General features: G+C 42.4%; 2 protein-coding genes across 3 annotated transcripts in view; one reads left to right on the top strand and one right to left on the bottom strand.

The window, feature by feature from the left end:
* Positions 1 to 19,315, bottom strand: part of LOC117536199 (calsyntenin-2-like) — a gene marked incomplete at its 5' end in the record, with an annotated part of 180,449 nt that overhangs the window by 42,417 nt on the left and 118,717 nt on the right. Inside the window, 2 exons of the mRNA XM_034200966.1 lie at positions 5,395 to 5,543; positions 12,452 to 12,618. Coding sequence (XP_034056857.1) covers positions 5,395 to 5,543; positions 12,452 to 12,618 — 316 coding nt within the window. The remainder of the gene's footprint in view (positions 1 to 5,394; positions 5,544 to 12,451; positions 12,619 to 19,315) is intronic.
* On the top strand, positions 6,339 to 7,788 carry LOC117536200 (zinc finger MYM-type protein 1-like). 2 transcript variants are annotated; one of them, XM_034200967.1, is made up of 2 exons: positions 6,339 to 6,631; positions 6,766 to 7,788. In XM_034200967.1, exon 2 carries the CDS (start codon positions 6,768 to 6,770, stop codon positions 7,584 to 7,586), a length of 819 nt encoding a protein of 272 aa, XP_034056858.1. In that variant the 5' UTR covers positions 6,339 to 6,631; positions 6,766 to 6,767; the 3' UTR covers positions 7,587 to 7,788. The 2 variants fall into 2 exon arrangements, with proteins under 2 accessions (XP_034056858.1, XP_034056859.1); XM_034200968.1 differs by having other exon boundaries at positions 6,339 to 6,671.

Here is a 19,315-nt window from a genome sequence, read left to right as displayed (position 1 = left end):
TAACGACTTTGCTTTTTGATATTTTGTTATTTAGCCCAAACTCAATCGTGACAAGTTCTTAAAAGACCCGATTAGTTCTACATTCAAGCAGCTTACTTACTGGCTTTATCGTGTGTGATTAAACAACACCAAATCCACATTTAGTTTGAAAACTAGATAAAAGAAGAGTCCCTGAAACATGGCCTGACAGCTGGATGGATGGAAATGTAACTCTTGTCTTTAATCCACAGTTTGAGACGAAAACATGTTTCAGGGCATCGTGTAATCTCTCTTGTTTCTTCCCTGTGACCACAGCCGGTGGCGTGTGTGTGTGTGTGTGTATGTGTGTGTGTGTGTGTGTGTGTGTGTGTGTGTGTGTGTGTGTGTGTGTGTGTGTGTGTGTGTGCACTGCTCAGGCACTAAGCCATTGTTGTGACCACTGGGAGATACAAACCCAGTGATGCAGGGAGAGGGCTGCTGTGCTGGAAAACACACACACACACACACACACACACACACACACACACACACACACACACACACACACACACACCACACACACACACACACACACACACACACACACACACACACACACACAAAACCCTGGAGCCAATCCAACTTAATTATAAATAAATATGACAAGGGAGCCTAAAAGGCGGAGACTGGCTTCAGTTACTTCTATTTTCTTCATGCCTGCAGTAATTGCAGTTATTAGTCGTCAGTAAGCAACACATTTAATCGCATTTGGAGGAATTAATTAACATCTGTGTTTATTTGGGAGAAGTGATACGGTCTGAGGGGTGGTGGTGGTGGTGGTGGGGTGTGTTCCAAACTTGCTGACGTGTTATGGTACAAGGCCATGTTTCAGGCTCTCTGTGAAATTAACTCTGGTAGAGAGGATATTTTCTGCTGGTGTGTGTTCTGGATGGAGAGCTAAAACAGCTAATTGGAAGTTAAATCGCCCGTGAATTAACGAGACTCCACACACAGATTTGCCGCTGCATGTAAACAGAAGTTGCACACACAACACACACACACACACAGACACACACACAGACACACACACACACACACAGACACACACACACACACACACACACACACACACACACACACACACACACACACACACACACACACACACACACAGGGAATATAAACTCAGTGGTCATGTCAAAGGCCGGTATAGGTCTTTTTTTCCTGAGCAAAGATGCGTTTTTATAGAAAATAATGAACGGAAAATATCTGTATTTTTTTTGATAATCACACATTTCTGTATGATTTATATATTTCGGTGAAGCAAAGAAATGTGTATACAAACCCTAGTGAATTCCTCTCATCAAATCTAATCATTTTTTAATCACTGATATTTTCTCCTGGCACCTGTGCTCAAACACCAGGAATTGCATTTATTTTTCAGTAGAAGCTGCTGTTTATATCTTCATTTATATATATATATATATATATACTGTATATGCAGTATGTCCCATGTTGCAGCAGGCTGCACATTAAAACAACTTTGAATAAGGAAACATTTTATTTCAACCAACACCAGTTTGTCATATGTTTTAAAATATAAGAGCAAGAAAAGCATATAGAAAAGGTTGTTAACGGTGACTCGGTTCCATTCAAAGCCCCTTTTAGCTGATGCAACTTTACAATAACTGGGTCTAGCTCACATAAAAGGGGACCTATTATGCTAACTTTCAGGTTTCATGTACTCAGTGTCTCTCCTGTGACATGTCTCCATGCTTTAATGTTCAAAAAGCTCTTTATTTTTCTCATACTGCCTGTGGTGCAGCACCTCTTTTCACCCTCTGTCTGAAACCAGAGCCCAGTCTGCTCTTATTGGTTAGCCGGCCGGCTCTGTAGTTATTAAATTGTATCAACTTATACCTGTGCTTTTCCTGACTGTCAACAATGTAATTTTTATGAAGCTATATTCCAGCTTTCTATCTTCTAGGTCTTTAATGAGAAGTTAATTAACAGTAAGAAATAATTAAGAGGCTAGATTTTATTTTATATTTGTTGCATTAGAAAAAAACTCCTTTAAAGTTGAACACTTCTGCAACTTCACATCGATTAAACTGGATGCAATGCAGTGTCTCTTTTTGGAGAGTTTATTTCCTTATCATGTGTTCATACTCTCCATCAGGAGTGGGAGGTTTGTCATAAAGAAGAAATATCACAGGGTTTTCACACCGTCTGTAGGTAAGATTAGCAGCGTTTGTTTCATTATTTTTTCTCGATGCCCGCAGTCATTTGCAGTTACAACGCATCAGCAAGAACCAAGGTTAATTGCATTGGCAGGAAATATCTACCATCTCTGAGCACTCAGTGTTATGGCAGGATGTTTAAAGCTCTCGGTGTTACTAACTTAAAGAGGAGATTTTCTTTCACTGGTCTCGACTCGAGTATAAGAATAAACTGGAGGCTAAAATAAACATCACCATGAGGCTATTCACATATGTTTTGAATGGCGCCCACATTTGCCACACATACTTTATCTGCAAGATATTCTTAAGCCTGTTTCCATCCCACGCACACACACAAACACAGCTTGAGCAACTAGCAGACCAGTCAGCAGTCTGTGTGTAAAACTTAATATAAACAACTCAAGTTTAGACGTCATTGGCATAATTTAATCCTTAATAATCTGTGTGCTTCCAGCTCCGGTGATTTAGCTTCATCACCATTAGCCTATGCAACACACACACACACACACACACACACACACACACACACACACACACACACACACACACACACACACACACACACACACACACACACACACACACACACACACACACACACACACACACACACACACACGCTGTGTTAGTCTAAGTTTTCGGGCCCACGGCCATGCGTCGAACCCAACAGGGGGCAGGGGGGCGGAGCTTGTTTCCCGCGGCTGCGCTGCAGGGGTCTACATGTATTTAAAACAATCATGAATTTTAATGGTAACCCTCAAGAGAGGCTGTTACACCAGCCAGACTCTCTCAACCCCCCCCCCCCCTCTCGTTCTCTCTCTTTTTATACATCTCTGTCTTTCTCCTCCGGCAAAATCCATGCAGAATATTTAATACAAAATCTAAAACTGGCCCCCGGTGGCAACAGCAAACTGAAACTTCTATATTAAAGGCAAAGGAAAGTAACAGCTACAGCGAGATAGGAACGGTTTACTTCTAATAAATAAGATGTTTTAAAAAAGAAAAGACACAGCTGTGGTCAAACACCAATGGGTTAAAAACGTATTGATGTTGTTTATCAGAAAGAGGAATCTAAAATACACTCTTGCTTTTGCCAACGATAAAAAACTAACTCTAACAATGTATTTGTTGTTGTTATTGTTGTTGGCAAAACGGGGGGGTGAGCAGCAGAGGTGGGGAGAGGCAGGGCTATGGCTAAGGAAATTATCGTATAGGACGTACACACGGAGCCGTTTGGCCCCCAAGAGCGTTTCGTCCGCAGATCTACCCACCTTGGGAGCCGTTATCGTTTGAGGGCTCCGTTTCCGCGGTTCCGTTACGGCCGGTGTGGACGAACCGTCCATACGATAGAGAACTGTAGCGCATACAACCCGTTTCGTCTCCGTGTGAACGTGGCCTAAGGAAATACAGTTAACTTTTCTGTATCCTGATTACAGAATCCCGTTATCTGTAATCCCTTACTCCCAAGGCATTTTTGATTTTGTAAGAGACACAGAGAGAGGTGTTTAAGTAGGAAATTAAGTATCAGTCAGGGTGTGATATCTATTGTGTTAACACTTAGTGTCGAGGTGGGGTAACACTCCTCAAATCTGTGTGAGGAGACGCAGAGGAATCAGTACAACAGGACAGGAATGCTATAATAAAGTTTAAACAAAATAAGCAAGACAGGCACACATGAAGCTCAGCGCAAATTCAACCAGGAAGACCGTGTTTATATCTGTCATTCACATATTTCCTTCTTACTACGCTCACCCCTCCAATCAGGGGCGTTCACTCCCCAGCTAAACCAACCAACCATATCTATTCCCACAAGCCAATCATAGAACATTGTCAAACCTTTCAAATCTACTCTCTCCCCCCCTTCCACCTCACATTCCTCCAAAACAAGGGTTCACGTCAACGACCTCCATCAATCCCTTCATGCTTTCACCACCACCAGTGTCTAGACCCCAGGGGGGGTTTCATCTGCTCGGTATCCCCCTCCCGGATGATACTCCCACACAAACACCATTACAGTACATTCATCTGTGTATTCTAGGCAATACGTATATATTGTTACATTAAAGCAGGGGTGGGGAACCTTTTTCCTCTCAAGGGCCATTTCAATATTCATAACATCCTCCAAGGGCCGTACAAATTATTGACCTCTGCTTAAAAATACTAAAATCACAGCCCATTCATTTGGCCTTTCATTCATGCTGTGCAAAGAAAAAGCAACCTCTGAATCCAGATATCTCACCATGACTCACGCATGCACGTGCAGGGTGTGGCATGACCACCAAAACAGAAAGATATGGACACAAGATGTGTGCAATTTAGTTTCCTATCCATGTGAATATGATTTAATTGGGGGGGGGGGGGGGGGGACCTATCCTCCTCTAGGGGGGTCCGGGGGGCACGTTCCCCGGGAAGATTTTTTTTTGTTTTAAATGTTGAAGTGAAAAGCATCAATCTGGTGCATTTTGAGAGTTAAGAGATCTATGGATACATCTCTCAACACCCATATGAAACAGAACTGTAAGCAGATTTTCTTTTTCTTTATGGATATTTTACAAATCACTCCCCTTTCAAACTGTATTGTTGTTTATTAATAACAACTTTTTTTTACTGTCATATAGTATTTTATACCTGTTTACTTTATTCTCTTATGTTTTTATAACTATAATGATCATATAAAGATGTGCCTTCACCTCACTGGTTGGAGAAAAAGCTTCTTATATTCGTTAGCATAGCTAGCTAACCAGATGCTAATAACAACAGTTATTGACTGTATGATCAGTATGACAGATGAACAGATCACCACTGGGCTTTCAGCTAAAGACACAGGTTCCTTATTGGCAGCCTACTGACATTTGTGAAGTCCCGGCCGGAGCGACGTCCTGGTGCTCTCCGGCAGCTCTAAACCATAGCTCTAAACCCCTGTCGGACGAGACATATACCACGTGATGACACGTTAGGCTTGTGTTGTGTTCAAGGACCCTGACCGTGGCCAGGAAAAACAGGTTCTCGCTTGTTTAATTATTTTGCGGTCTATATTTCTTAATTGTTTTTATTTTTTGCGTGAGTTACCTCGAGGGCCGTATCAAATTGTCTCGCGTGCCGTATTCGGCCCGGGGGGCGGAGGTTCCCCACCCCTGCATTAAAGCATGGCTCTCCTGATTGAAGTGTAGGGAAAGAAGGAGTCATCAGTACGTACTGGACGGTGGTGGAGATGTGCAGACGCCGGATGCCTGGTGTGGGAAACTGACGAGAGTTTATGTAGGCGACTTTCCTCACAGCGGTGTTCATGTTTTCCAGGTCCTCTCCCTCCATTACCAAGATAGACTGAGCCGGGTTGAAGTGGAACTGGTGGACAAAGAGGAAAAACAGATGTTAGACGGATATATAACTGACTGAGACTTCTATAACTGCAGTTTCTCGTGATGCTTTATCCTCGGTGAGTCCTTAAAACTTTCAAAAGCTTCCGTCTGTTATTTTTACCGAGTGGCCACAATGTGACACAGCTTTAACAATAGAATAATAATAAAATGCATTAGTTGAGCACCTTTCAAAGTTCTTTCACATACAATAAAACCATTTATACACACAGACAATACAATCAGCAACCAATGCAGAGAGTCAAACAAGTAGAACGTAATAAAGAAAAACAATAAAATCACATAAAACCAATTCTAAAAAAGTGGGTTGACGGTCAGAACATGTCACAATAAAGTAAATCGTTAATGGTTCACTTATTTCCACTGTGTAATTGCAATGGATAAGCTGTCCAAAGCAGTAGTGACTTTTATGTAACCTACGCTAGTCAGCCATTTACTTCTATTCATTTCTTTCACAGCAGTATGACCCTGAGCCAGTATGAGTGATGCTAACCAGGGGCGGGGCTTCAGGGGGGGCTGTAGGGGCAGGGCTCCCCGGGCCCTGGACGGTCGGGACCCAATGGGGGCCCGTCGCCGAGGCAGCAGGCTCCGCCCCCGAGATATTCGGGCGGGCCCTGCTGCCTAGCGCCACTGAGTGCACTGACGTTCGTGGTCATATTAGGTATAAAGCATTGTAGCCTATAATACGAGTTGAACTTGTTCTGCTATTTTCACACTCACATTTAACATTAAAACATGAAAAATGGCAAGTGAATTCCTTCTATTGTCTCCAAATGTATTTTGGGTAAAATCGTCATCAACAGCCGTCCATCAACACCATACGTAAATGAACGTCAACGTCATCATCAATCACTTGTCATTCAACAGAGCACTGCCTAAGCATGAGCAGTTATAAACACAAAAGTGGAGCTACAAAATGCAAAGAAAAAGATAAAAAAGGAGGACCAAGGAAAAGCCAAATTGTCCAAGCTCGATGGATATTTTTTTCGCCAGCCGTGTTTCATCCCCGAGCCCCAGCCCGCCAACAACGTTAGTGGGGGTTAGCCAGATTTACAGGTAGGCTACAATCACGGCCACACACTGTCAACAAGAAAATGTGAGTTTGTGGTAAATGTTGATATCATATGGTTGTTGTTACTTCGTGTAGCTCGGCCGCCTAGCTTATTTCCTTTTCTGTCTCTCGGCTGTAGTGATGATGATAATAGGGACGACTCAGCAGCTGCTAGCTGCTAGCTGCTCGTCTAGAGGAGAGCCAGGCCTGACGCTTGACCAGCCGCACCCCTCCCCCTCCGGCTCCTTACTGGCTGCGCCGCAAGGTGAAGAAGTACCGGACACTCTTGCCCTGGCTACTAAATGGGGAAGTCAAACACAGTTTGAAACAACCAGGGCCAGGAAAGTTAAGAGACACTTTGATGAACTTTCTGAAGACAGCCGCCTCACTGACGCAGAGAGCAACTTTCGGGTGACCGTTTTCAATGCATGTCTCGATATAATCATCCAGCAACTGTCCCAAAGATTCACCAGTTTAAATGAAACTGTGAACATGTTTGAGGCAATTCACCCCAACACACTACTGCAAGCAAAGGATGAGGATTTACACCAAGCTGCCCAGCGGCTTAGAGAGCACTACAGTCGGGACATCGCCGCCAGCTTCCCTGGCCAGCTGCTTTCTTTCAGAACCTGTTTCAGGGACCAAATACAGAAACTAAAATCTGTCGCGGATCTGGTAAAAATGCTCATTGTTTACAACCCAGCAGTAACATCTACATTCAGTGAGGTTTGCACAGCCTTCATCTTATTTCTGACTCTTCCTGTCACCGTGGCAACCGCCGAGCGCTCTTTCTCCAAATTAAAACTCATCAAAAACTATTTGAGGAGCACGATGGGACAGGAGAGACTGAGTGGACTGTTCTTGCTGTCCATCGAAAGTGACCGAGCCAAGAAATTGGACATACAGCGTATTGTGGACAAGTTCGCGGAGCGCAAGGCTCGCCGAGTACCATTCAAGTAGTGGTGAGTACACTTCAAATTTAATTTGTACAGTAGCCTACTTGTACGTGAATGTATGGGCCGCCGTGCCAATTTTACACTGCTCTGCTCTCATGGTGGCTGTCCATGGTGAATGGTGTGTCAGAAATGTAGTCATTTTATTAGGCTATGTTTTCATTGTCCTTGTGGTTTGTTGGACTTTATGTCATGTTATATCATTATTATCTCTGTTATATATTCGTTTCTATACCCTTTGTAAAAACGAAATCTTAAAGGGATAGTGGAAATGGAACCTCAAATAGTTTCGTTTTAACTTATATACAAGCATAATTACGTACCAAAACAATCACACCTGATTAAAAAAATATAATAATTGCCTTACGCATGTTAGAAGCACTTTATTGCAGCTTCCCCGAAGTTTTTTAGAAACGAAATGTTTCTCAGCCTAACCGGAAGTGACGAAAACTCAGGAAGACGATACGATAACAAACCATGGCGTCTATGCAGAATGAACGTGGAAGGGCAAATATACCAGACAAAGAAGAAGGATTGTACGAGGTATCCAGTGATGATAGCGAGTCAGAAACATCCTCTCGGCTTTCCTACGAAAATGTCGTTTTAGGAACTGAATCTGAATCCGGTTCAGTAAGCGACGATGGTGACAATATTGAGCCAGAAGATGGACCATTACGTCCTTATTTGTTCGAGCCCGAGCCCGAGGTGATGGTTCACGGCATGGGCAATGGCGAGGATGACCAGGACCAGGCGCCAGATGATGCACCCCTACGCACAAATAATCTTGACTGGTAGGTCCCTAAGCATAGCTCACGCATCTTAAGATCACCTGTAGCCTTTACAAATATTAATCATTGTTAACCAGTTAAGGCCGAAGGTCCCCCCAGTGGACCCCTCCCACAGTTTTTTTTTCTCTCACATGTCTCAGGGCTTCTTAACATTTATGAAACTATTAATGTTTCATACCCTTTTAAAGGTAAGAAACTCCGCTAACTGACAATAAGAACAATTGTTAGCTAGAAAAAACACAAGAGTAATACCAAGCCTTTGAATTAGCATTGAGCGAAACAATGCTAACTAATGCTAACGCTTTTTTACACACAACACACGGTAGAAATGCCCTTATTACTATCTTAACTGCACAAACAAGATATACGATTTAAAGCTGAGACTCCACAGATTCCACACATGTAATGTCATCACTGTAAGACCTCGAATTCCTGGAGCTATCAGCCAGAAAAGAGAAAGTAAACAACATCCGGTTCCAAAATATTACAATAATTACGTCTTACCTTTTTTGATTTGTGATCAAAAGTTGTGTTCAACGGAATAAAAACGCATCTCAAGGTTAATCCAATGTCGTTGTGTCACGTAGAATTTTTCTGTCGCACTACAGCCATACAAAACACATCTATTCACCATAATAAAGGTCGGCTATTCACATGCAAATGCTATTGAATGTCCGCTATTGTTTGTGCCCGTCTTCCTGAGCTCTCGTCATCACCCGAAGATTCCCGACGATTCCCGAAGTATTTCGTTTCATTGAGAGGGCGCAGTAAAATTGAAAATAAAATGAAACTAGGCGGATGAAATTAAAAAAAATTGTTTAATATGCTTCTTTTTAATAAAAATACATAAGTTAAACCCAAAATTCGCAGATTTCCACTATCCCTTTAAATATTACACCTTTTTCTTTAGTTACTTTTCTTTCAAACATTGTTTTAAATTGTAATCTTACTGACTGAGCGACTTTTTACGCACGAGCGTCAGATTACCACCCCGGACTCCCGATATTTTTGTCAAGCTTTATTGGGTTTAAAGGGCCCGGTCATGTGGCCCCGCCCCCCGGCCCGGGTCTGATATGTGCCGCCAGTGATGCTAACTCACTACTTTCACAAGTTCTCTTAACACTGCTACTAATAATGTTTTGGATGTGTAATTATTTGATTCAATTTCATTAACGTGTGCTTGATTTTATGCATTTTATTAACGTGTATCTGCTCTGTCCCAAATGTTGGACAGATAAAGGATATGCGATATTCAAACTTGCTTCCATTGGGTAATCCATAACAAATTAAAACTATGTTCGTACTTCATTTCCGTGAAAACGCAAAAAAATGTGTCCTCGTGTTTTGAGGTGTAGTTTCAGATCAACAAAAATAAGGGCAGCATACAGTAGATGTATTGAAGAAAAATGTATCTGTGTAACTTGTTTAAAATGGTCTAAAACAGTGATTCTCAAACTTTTTTCAATAATGTTCCCCCTTTGAAAACAAATTCAGCCAAGTACCCCCTGATCAGCGCAAACACAATTTGTTAGGGAAGAAATGCCTATTTAAAGAGGTACAGCACAGCGCTGCACCATCGGTGTCTGATTTATTAAAACAACAACATTGTAACTGAGAAACACTTAAATGCTACATTTCAAATGTTTACAATCCATCACTAAATTCATGGCAAACCAATTTTAACATCATGCAATAACACTGAGACGACATTAGTTACATTGAACTGATCTTTTTAATAAGTTGTACAATGTAGGGAGAAACATGGGCTTGAGCTTCACTGAGGATCTTTGTCATTCTGACAGCGAGGCAAACTGCAGTTATTACACTTCGTGTTTTGAAATATGTGTAACTCTGTTCATATAAAAACCACACTGCTCAAACCTTTTTTTTTTTTTCATTAACATAAAATAAATCTCACGTACCCCCTGCAGTACTCCAATGTACCCCTAGGGGTCCGCGTACCCCCATTTGAGAACCACTGGTCTAAAACATGGAGGAAACACTTGTATGGCCCTTGAATTCAACAGGATACACTGAAAAAACTGTAACATTGACGTTAATTAAATATATTATGTCAACAAGTTTCACATCACTGTAATAGGATAGTTGAAAGCAATACTATTAAGTTGAACCTAATATTTACTTACAGTACTTATTTAAACTCAATATTATATGTGTACATTTGTTTTATTGACAACAACTTGTGGTGATTGTAATAGTTGGATTAAATATGGCTTAGTACTGTAGGTGTAACACTGGGTGGTGATTTTGACAACCCGCCTTTTAAACAGTCAAACTGGGAGGACACAAATGTCACAGATGGAAGAAAGGCAATACTAAGGTCTAGAGCAGGGGTCTCAAACTCAAGGCCCGGGGGCCAAATCCGGCCCGCAACTTCATTTTATGTGGCCTCGTAAGAGCTTGCAAAGAATATAATAAGTTTATTATACCGGTTACATGCCACTTTACAGAAGCAGGTTGCCCATAAACTACATGTCCCACAATGCATCTCGTTTTGTGACATGCGCACTGAAGAGACGTGGACTTCTGCTTTCAGACGTAGTTAATTACTAAGTTATTATCCTATCCGATAATAATCCAATTCAGAGGCAATAATGTAATATAATACATTATTTTATATTTATATTATATATTTATATCGTGAGTGCAACCTTTATGCGAATGTGGCCCGCGATGAAATTGAGTTTGACACCCCTGGTCTAGAGGAAATGAAATACTTGGTGGTTTCTCCTCACAAGCATCATTTTGGAGGAGTGTGTTCTCCTGCAGGGTTTGATGGCGGGGAACTGAGGCTCGTTTTCATTTAAACTTGTCTCCCATTTCCTAAAACTGGCCCTCAGCAGCAGGGGACGGTACTTCAGCGCTCCATGGGGCTCTCAAGGCTCCAATTTTCTCCTTCAAACCTTCCCTTATGCGGCTGTTTCCTCTCATCTGCTGTAGATATACTCGCCGCCTATATGTCCCTCCGTCTTTCCTCCCCGCGCTGTAATTCTGCTCTCATTGTGCTGCGCCAGCTCTGAACCTGCTCGGCTAAACGCTGTCCTTAAGCCTCCCCTGGACCTTTGGGAGCCAGATGAGTGTGCGGCTAAGGAGAAAATGAAATAGCTCTTGAAAGGTAAAGTACACTGGCCCTGGAGGGGTTGTCCTCCTCTCCTCATCACCTCTCCTCTTCTCAAAAAGGCTGGCACGGACCTCTTTGCTGCACCACAGCTCTGTGGACTGAGCAGACGGAGAGAGGAGGGGGAAGAAGAGGAAGATAAAAGAGTCTGAGGAGGGTAGGGGGCCGGCTTTGAGTCTATACACAAACCCATATCCATCTTGTCTGCCCTCTATCTCACACAGAGCAGGGAGATGGATTAGTTGAGCTGGTGGAAGTGGGGGCCGTCTGAGGGGTTTCAAAGAAGCCAAATGGTGATTTAGAGGAGTACTGTGTCTGTGTCAACTGGGATCAAAAAGGTTTGTTTACTCACTAGACACAGGGATATTGTCCAAACATCTTCTGCTGCTAACAGGAAATACACTTTGCAGAACTTGTATCACTTTTGGAGAGATGTGCTTATTTGCTTACTTTCCCCTCGTAAGAAAAGAAGACCTATTTTATGGTAAATATGAACCTTCTGTATGTCCGGCAGCCCGTTAGCTTAGCTTAGCATACAGATTGCCACGGATTCGTCTGAAGGTAACGCAATCCACCTTCAACAAATGTCATTGCTAACTTATTTTAACGTTAGGGAACATTTCGTTTTAATTGATATTCCCACCTAGTGGCAAAAAGGTTATCAGGCACACATGGACAACCTGTATGGAAGATGCTGATTATTTTACATAAACAGCAACAAAGACCTTCTAAGTTTGCTTATCATTTTATTTGAGATTTTTATATTTTTTTTATTTGAAGCTTGAAAAAGTCACATTTTCGTTGTGCAATGTGTGTGGAAAAGCCGTTCCTCAATACTTGAGTAATATACTTACTCAAATGACACCACTGTCTCAATATCACAAGTTATATAACTTTTGATACGTCAGTACAAAAACAGAAATACAAGTTGGAATAAATAAATACCTTAATGTTTTTATCCAGGCTCTCCAGGGAGTTGATGTCCAGTCCCTCTTTGCACGCCTGCAGACAGGAAATGACTTTCTGACTCTCGATCTTCCCCGGTCGGATGGTCAGTCCGGAGAGGCTGCCCCGGAAATACTGAGTGAACCACGGCTTCGTCACCTCGCCACCTACACACCACACACACACACACACACACACACACACACACACACACACCACACACACACACACACACACACACACACACACACACACACACACACACACACACACCCACACACAACCACACACACACCATACACACACATACACACCACACACACACACACACACACACACACACACACACAGGAAAATAGGTCGTAAAAAGCCACTTTGGGATACCATCAAGTTGTATTTGCTTTGGTATTGTTGCACCCAATGTCACTTAGTTTTTAAAATGCGTGCACAAGAACAAAAGGTTCTGTAAGTAATTGGAACTAATCCAATCATTGAAATCATTAAAATGGGTTACAAAAAACGTATGTAGACAGTAATCACCACAGAGTCTTGTTTGCCTCTGTTGAGTTGCATTTAAACGTATTTTACGCACCACAAGATTATATAACTCCAGTGACCTTTCTGTAATTATGGGTCCTGATGACTGCATTAGCTATAATTGGCGTTAAGATGCATGTTTTGTCTCTCCTTTTCTGCAGGGTGCTGCTGTAAAAAGTGCAAGTGCTACTGAGCCAGCCCATCCGGGATATAAATGTACGAGACAAGTCAAAACATTTGAAGTCTGTTCTCTGAACTCCATAAAGGCCAAAACCAGCTGGAAAGTCTCTAAAAACCCTCATTATCTAAAAAGGTTGCTCGCTCTGGATATCAAAACGTATTTCCTTACTCACTCTTCTCTTCTCTCTTGCTTTTCTCACCCTGTAAACCACCAACACATCCAAAGTGCAGAACCGCAGCTTCAAGTGATGATAACAATAATCTGAGAATGGAGTTAGTAAATATAGTTTGAGTGTCTACCAAGAAACCATCTTTCTGTCTTTGTATACATGTATCCATCTAGCCTTTTAGCACACTTCTGCTCCCATGTGGTTATTGGAAACAACCATAAAACAGTGCATTTTTATAATCTTTTCTTAACTTCTCCATTGGGAATGTTTGTCCAGTAGTCATCAAATCAAGTTGTATTTATATAGGCAAGGCAAGGCAAGTTTATTTATATAGCACTTTTCAACACAAGGCAATTCAAAGTGCTTTACAAAAAATGAAAGAGATTAAGAAAATGGCATTTAAAATCAGTCATTAAAAAGAAAAGCTAATAAAAGAAACATTAAAAGAAAAAAATACATGGATAAAAGTTACAGTGCAGTCTAAGATATGAATAGTTCAATTAAAAGCACATATAGCACATTTATAAACGATTTTTGGTCGAGCCAAAGTGCTGTACATATAATAAAAATAGCCTACAGTAGAGACACTTTACAGCAAATACAACAACACAGATTGTTCAGAATATCAGTATGAGACAAACGACACCCTCTGTCCTTAGACCCTCTGTCCTTAGACCCTCTGTCCTTAGACCCTCTGTCCGTAGACCCTCTGTCCTTAGACCCTCTGTCCTTAGACCCTCACATCGTACAAGGAAAAACTTCCAGAGAAAACCCACAGTTTAAAGAGAACATGGGAGAAACCTCAGGGAGAGCAACAGAGGAGGGATCCCTCTCCCAGGACGGACAGACGTGCAATAGATGCCGTGTGTACATCGAAGAGATAATACATTTGACAGCATATAGACCGAATGGTAGGAAATGCATGTGTCTGTAATAAGAAGATGAATCCACGAGGATGTCAGCTACAATCCTGTGGAAGCCATCAAGGAAGCAGCATGACGAGACCCAAGGCAGGACCGCAGAGACAGGTTCAGCCACGACCCGAAGTCCACGACTTAATCCAGAACTCGGGATAGAGGATCATCTAAAAGCCATAGTTCAATTGCCAGTTGTTTTAATGTTCAATGACGGTATTTGTTATCCCGTGCATGAGATTTACTATGGATTTAAGAGGAGATACTACCACTTGCAGGGGACTTGTACAACATCTGTTTTCAGGTATCTGTATATTGCAATTACAGTTCATTAGAAGATACAGTTAAATTAGGGAAGTGGTCCAAATCATGTTGCCCCAAACTAACCTCGAAACTTACAGCCAGCTACCGAAGAATCACACAAAATCCTAGATCTAACTTTCTTCGTCTTTCTACCTGGCCTGAGAATGACCCCATTTCGAAAATGTAACACCACGATGTTGCATAGCGTTGCCTCCCAGGTGCATGCAGTTGCTGGGAGATATACTTTTAGACCACGAAACAGAGTCTATGATACAGAACAGAAGAAATACTCTTATCTACAGTAACTGGAGTTGGGGAAATCCTCAATGTAACACCCCTTGGTTACACTTCATCAGACTCTCCCAGATTGACCCAGGTAACCCTAATTCCCGGTGGGTGATTCAGACTCATGTATCACTGCTCTAAGTGATGAACCCGGGGTCTAAAAGTCTCCTTCAGAGCATTTAGAGACAAAGCTGACCACTGCTGGAATCACTTTGTTATGCCCTGATTTACTGGTGTGAAAATATACGGAGAAACGGACTGAAGACACTCAAGACAGAATCATCGGATTGTTGAACTGTGGGTACATTTTACAGCATGGCCCGTTAGATAGAGCTCCATTATTCCTACTGGTTCTGTGATCCAACCAACCCAAGTGGTTTCTCAATTGACTAGAGAGTGGGCAGATGGAAATATGGACGAAGCTGTTAACAACTCTCACAGATTAACATTTCCGTACCTGTGTCTTTCGGCTCACACTTTCTTCACTTGCTTACAAGTGTTAAATATTTCATAAGTATAGGTTGAACACCTCAGATGCTTGTGCTGAACGATTTCCACTTTTGCACATGCCCCCAAAATGACTGCAAGTTTGGTAAATATAATACCGCTCGCCCTAATCTGTCCTGTCAAGCTTTGGACGGTTGCATGCTAACAAGTGAGTGTTGTAGAAAGCCTAAACTGTGTTTATATCTACTTTATTAAAAGCTGCAAGCATTAACACGTCTGGCTGACTATACTACCGGCAACAAGACTTGAGCTTAATGGCGCATTTCCACTGCAGCGGGTAGCCCCGTTTAAGCGTCCTTAACCGTCCTCAAGCGGCCAGGCCAGTTTTTGGTGGCCTTTCCATATAGCCTAGTACCGGCTAGCGGGTACTTTTTCCCTCTTTTTACGGCCCCATAAAATCGTGGTTCCCTCAGACCAGGGCCAGGGCTGAACTAGTGGCGTCAACACTCTCGACTGCTGATTGGTCAGAGAGAATCGTCACAAGATCGCGCGCGAGTTCATCCCTAGCGTCGCATATATATCTAGAAGCAAGCTTGCAGCATTTTTATAAACAGCATTTTGTAAACGGAGGAGCTACAAAAATGGCTACGTCTAATAAGAAAAGCACACCGTGGTCGACCGAGGAGGTGACGACGTTCCTTCATCTCATTGGGGATGATCAAATCCAGCGGGAGCTCGACGGAACAACTCGAAATGTGAACAAAAACAAAGCCGATCGCCCCGCCTACACTGCGTTGCTACCCCAGGTCCTAAACTGTAATGGAAATGCGCCACGGCCTCGGACGGCCAGCGAGGCGGCCCGAGGCCAGAGCGAGGAAGCTTAGGGACGCTTAAACGGGGCTACCCCGCTGCAGTGGAAATGCGCCATTAGACTACTATCAAGGCCAAAGTGTTAGCATATCATGATTTACACAATAGTATGCAGGGTTACAAATGACTGTTAAACGTTACATTACATTACATGTTACTTATTAGTCACTTTTATCCAAAGCGACTTACATACTCAATACTGTGGGCAATCCCCACAGGAGCACTTTGGGGTGAAGTGTCCCAGGGACACAACGACATGCTGACTGCAGTGGGGTTTGAACCTGTGACCCCCTAATCCGAACATCTATGCACAACCCACTGCGCCGCACGCCTCCTCTTCCGTTACTTTCTATGTGTAGTAAAGTATATTAGTGCAAAGCTGCTTCTGTTGTGTCATCTACATGGATAATAAACTAGCGAGGATGCTAATGTGTTGACATTATTAGCCTCAGTCTTTTAGCACAACATCATAGATAGGGTTAGGGTTAGGGTGAGTAGCCATCAGGTGCTTATTTAGGGCTGGTTTTAAAGGATTGTTGTTCAAATTAGTCAGCTGGAAACATTTCAAAGTCAGCTAGACACATTAACATTCTAACTTTCTCATTGAACTAATGTTAGCTTATTAGAAAGTTAGCTAAAGCTTGTCAAATCTGACGGTGACGGTTGTTATCGACAGCTAGAAACAAGAAGCCTGCTTTTGTCTTTCTCGGTTTGAAATCAGGGGTCTATTCTTCAAAAAGTATTATGAATTCAAACTATTAAACCTGCTACCTTTATCCTAGCAATGCTCACATGTGCTGTTGCACAATGGATAATTGTACAGGCGAACAAACAGTCAATAGCTTTGTTGTTGTGATTCATTCTGTGTATATACATATACGCATATTCCTGGCAGCGATACTTAATTACTTGTCAGAAGTGAGCCCTTCACTGAAATGTTAGTTATCCAACCTTTGTTTTAGTTCAGTATAATAACCCCAGCTGCTTTGCATGTTTAGAGAAATCTGGTGCATTAGCGCTCGCTGACACCCTGCCAGGTACCAGGGAGCAGAGTCTATCTCATAAAACCACAAGAACACATTTGGATTCAAGTAGAAAAGTAATCGTCTTTCCTCTTTCCTATGCTTCACCTGCCCTCCCTCATCTCAGTTACTATTCCCCTCCCTTTTTTCCTTGCCCTCTCTCTAGATGTCCACCTATCCCACCCTGACAGATGTTATCAATTTCGTCCGTGGCCAGAGAAACCATTAAGGGTCCCAGACAGACAGTCAGAGGAGAGGGGATTAGCGAGAGGCTGCAGAGCGAGAATGATATGGGTGATAAAACCGCTGATCATTCCACTTTACAGAGGCTGGTTGTTACGTGGTGTCAGCTCTCTGTGCAGCGCTGCCTCTCACAGATCTTCACTCTGCCTTTTCCTCGGCTTTATTTGCGTCATTCCCAGAAAAAGTAACAGATGAGACGGACGAGGAGTGGGTGAACAGGAAATGGGATCGTTACCTAAGTGTAAAAGAGATACCTGCGGCAGTGCCTAGGTGCCTGTATCATTTTTATTATACACTATATATATGTAGATATTTATGGTCTTATATTTGCATGTGTGTAATCATCAGTACTTCCTGCATCCTTGCTGCTTAACTGAATCTGGATCTGGAATAATACTAAGCAAAACCAAGAGTTATCACGCTCAGCGGAGTATGAACAATCCCCACTAAATGTCTCTTATCATTTGTATTGTATTGTTTGGCATAGTTGAAAAAGCAATTCCAGATTTGTGTTACCTTAAATCAGATGGAACATTTCCCCCCGCATGTGAGACACTTTTGGGGGATGGAGATTGATTGATTAAAACGTTTATTAACAGCTTGTATATTGGGTACAGTGCAGTACAGCTCAAAACATACAATTGTTAAGGGGATGCAGACCAGAGAAAGACTTTCGTCTTGTTTACATCAGGGTCCCCCCTTTCCAATTCATCATATCATTTAAGACATATAAGACATATTTGACATACAGATGGCTTATTTACAATTTACATACAGGTGAGTGGTGAACATACCAATCAATCTGTGAAGGACAGGAAACAGTCCGGTTTATTCTGGTAACAAAACCCACTCTCTGATTGTTTTTGAAAATATTAAGTTACGGGTTGCACTTCTGACATCGAGGCATCAACCACTATGATGTGATGCACAATCTCTAAAGAGAGGACTTAGATTGCCGTCTTTGACTCAATTCCTGTCATGGAGGAAGGGAAACAAAGGAAGAATGAAAGAAGAAGTAGGTATAAAAGTACATACGAAAAGTGAGCTTTACTAAATCAAAGCTGGCGAGGTAAAACTAAAGGAAAGTAGCAAAACAAAAAGGTGTAAGAAACCGGGAAGACTTGGAGAACACAGGAGATCAGACGAGGAACATCCAGGAAAACCCAGACAGGAAACCAGGACATGGGCTGATGTAGAGCCAAGTGCAGTGTCCTGGTTGTAAGACTACATCGCTTTTCAGCACGGTTTAGGCCAGTACCAGAGTCTTAAAGCTGCTGGCAGCCAGTGAAGGGAGCAGAGGAGCAGTGTAGTGTTACTACTGGGCAGTGGCGAGCCGTGACTTTTATACCTAGGCCCTCTGACCCCCACCCCTTCCCTCGAGTTATTACGTCACAGCGTATACTTCAGCGGAATATCAAAACAACGGCCCGGGGTGCAAAACGCATCAATGAAAGCGACCCTCTACCACACAAAACAACACCTGTAAATAACCCTATTTGTGTTCTTTGAAATTGAAAAGGATATTGCATTGTGTTTGTTACTTTCGTTGCAGTTGTATGTCTTAAGTGTAATTTGGCATGCTTTTATTTTGAAGGCAAGTTAACGCTGTTGACAGGAAGTTGTTGTTGCTATGGAAACAAGAAAAGTTTCACAGCGGGCGAAACTTGTCATAAAGTCCGCGATAATAACACCCACCCATTTAGCGGGAAGATATGATTGGTCAAGTGTACTGTCATTTGACATTACTCTCTCGTTCAGTGACTATAGCGGGGCCCTCTGTGAATTCATAGCTGGACGTCCAACAGCTCCTCTCTTCACAGACTCGCAGAGACGAGCTTCTTTCATTTAACCCTTCACATTCCAACATAAACTGAATAGGCAGATTCGAAGGAT

Source organism: Gymnodraco acuticeps, unplaced genomic scaffold (genome assembly GCF_902827175.1).
Source record: "Gymnodraco acuticeps unplaced genomic scaffold, fGymAcu1.1, whole genome shotgun sequence".
Lineage (NCBI taxonomy): Eukaryota > Metazoa > Chordata > Actinopteri > Perciformes > Bathydraconidae > Gymnodraco > Gymnodraco acuticeps.
Note: the sequence above shows the minus strand (reverse complement) of the source record. Positions and strands in the feature narration are given on the sequence as shown.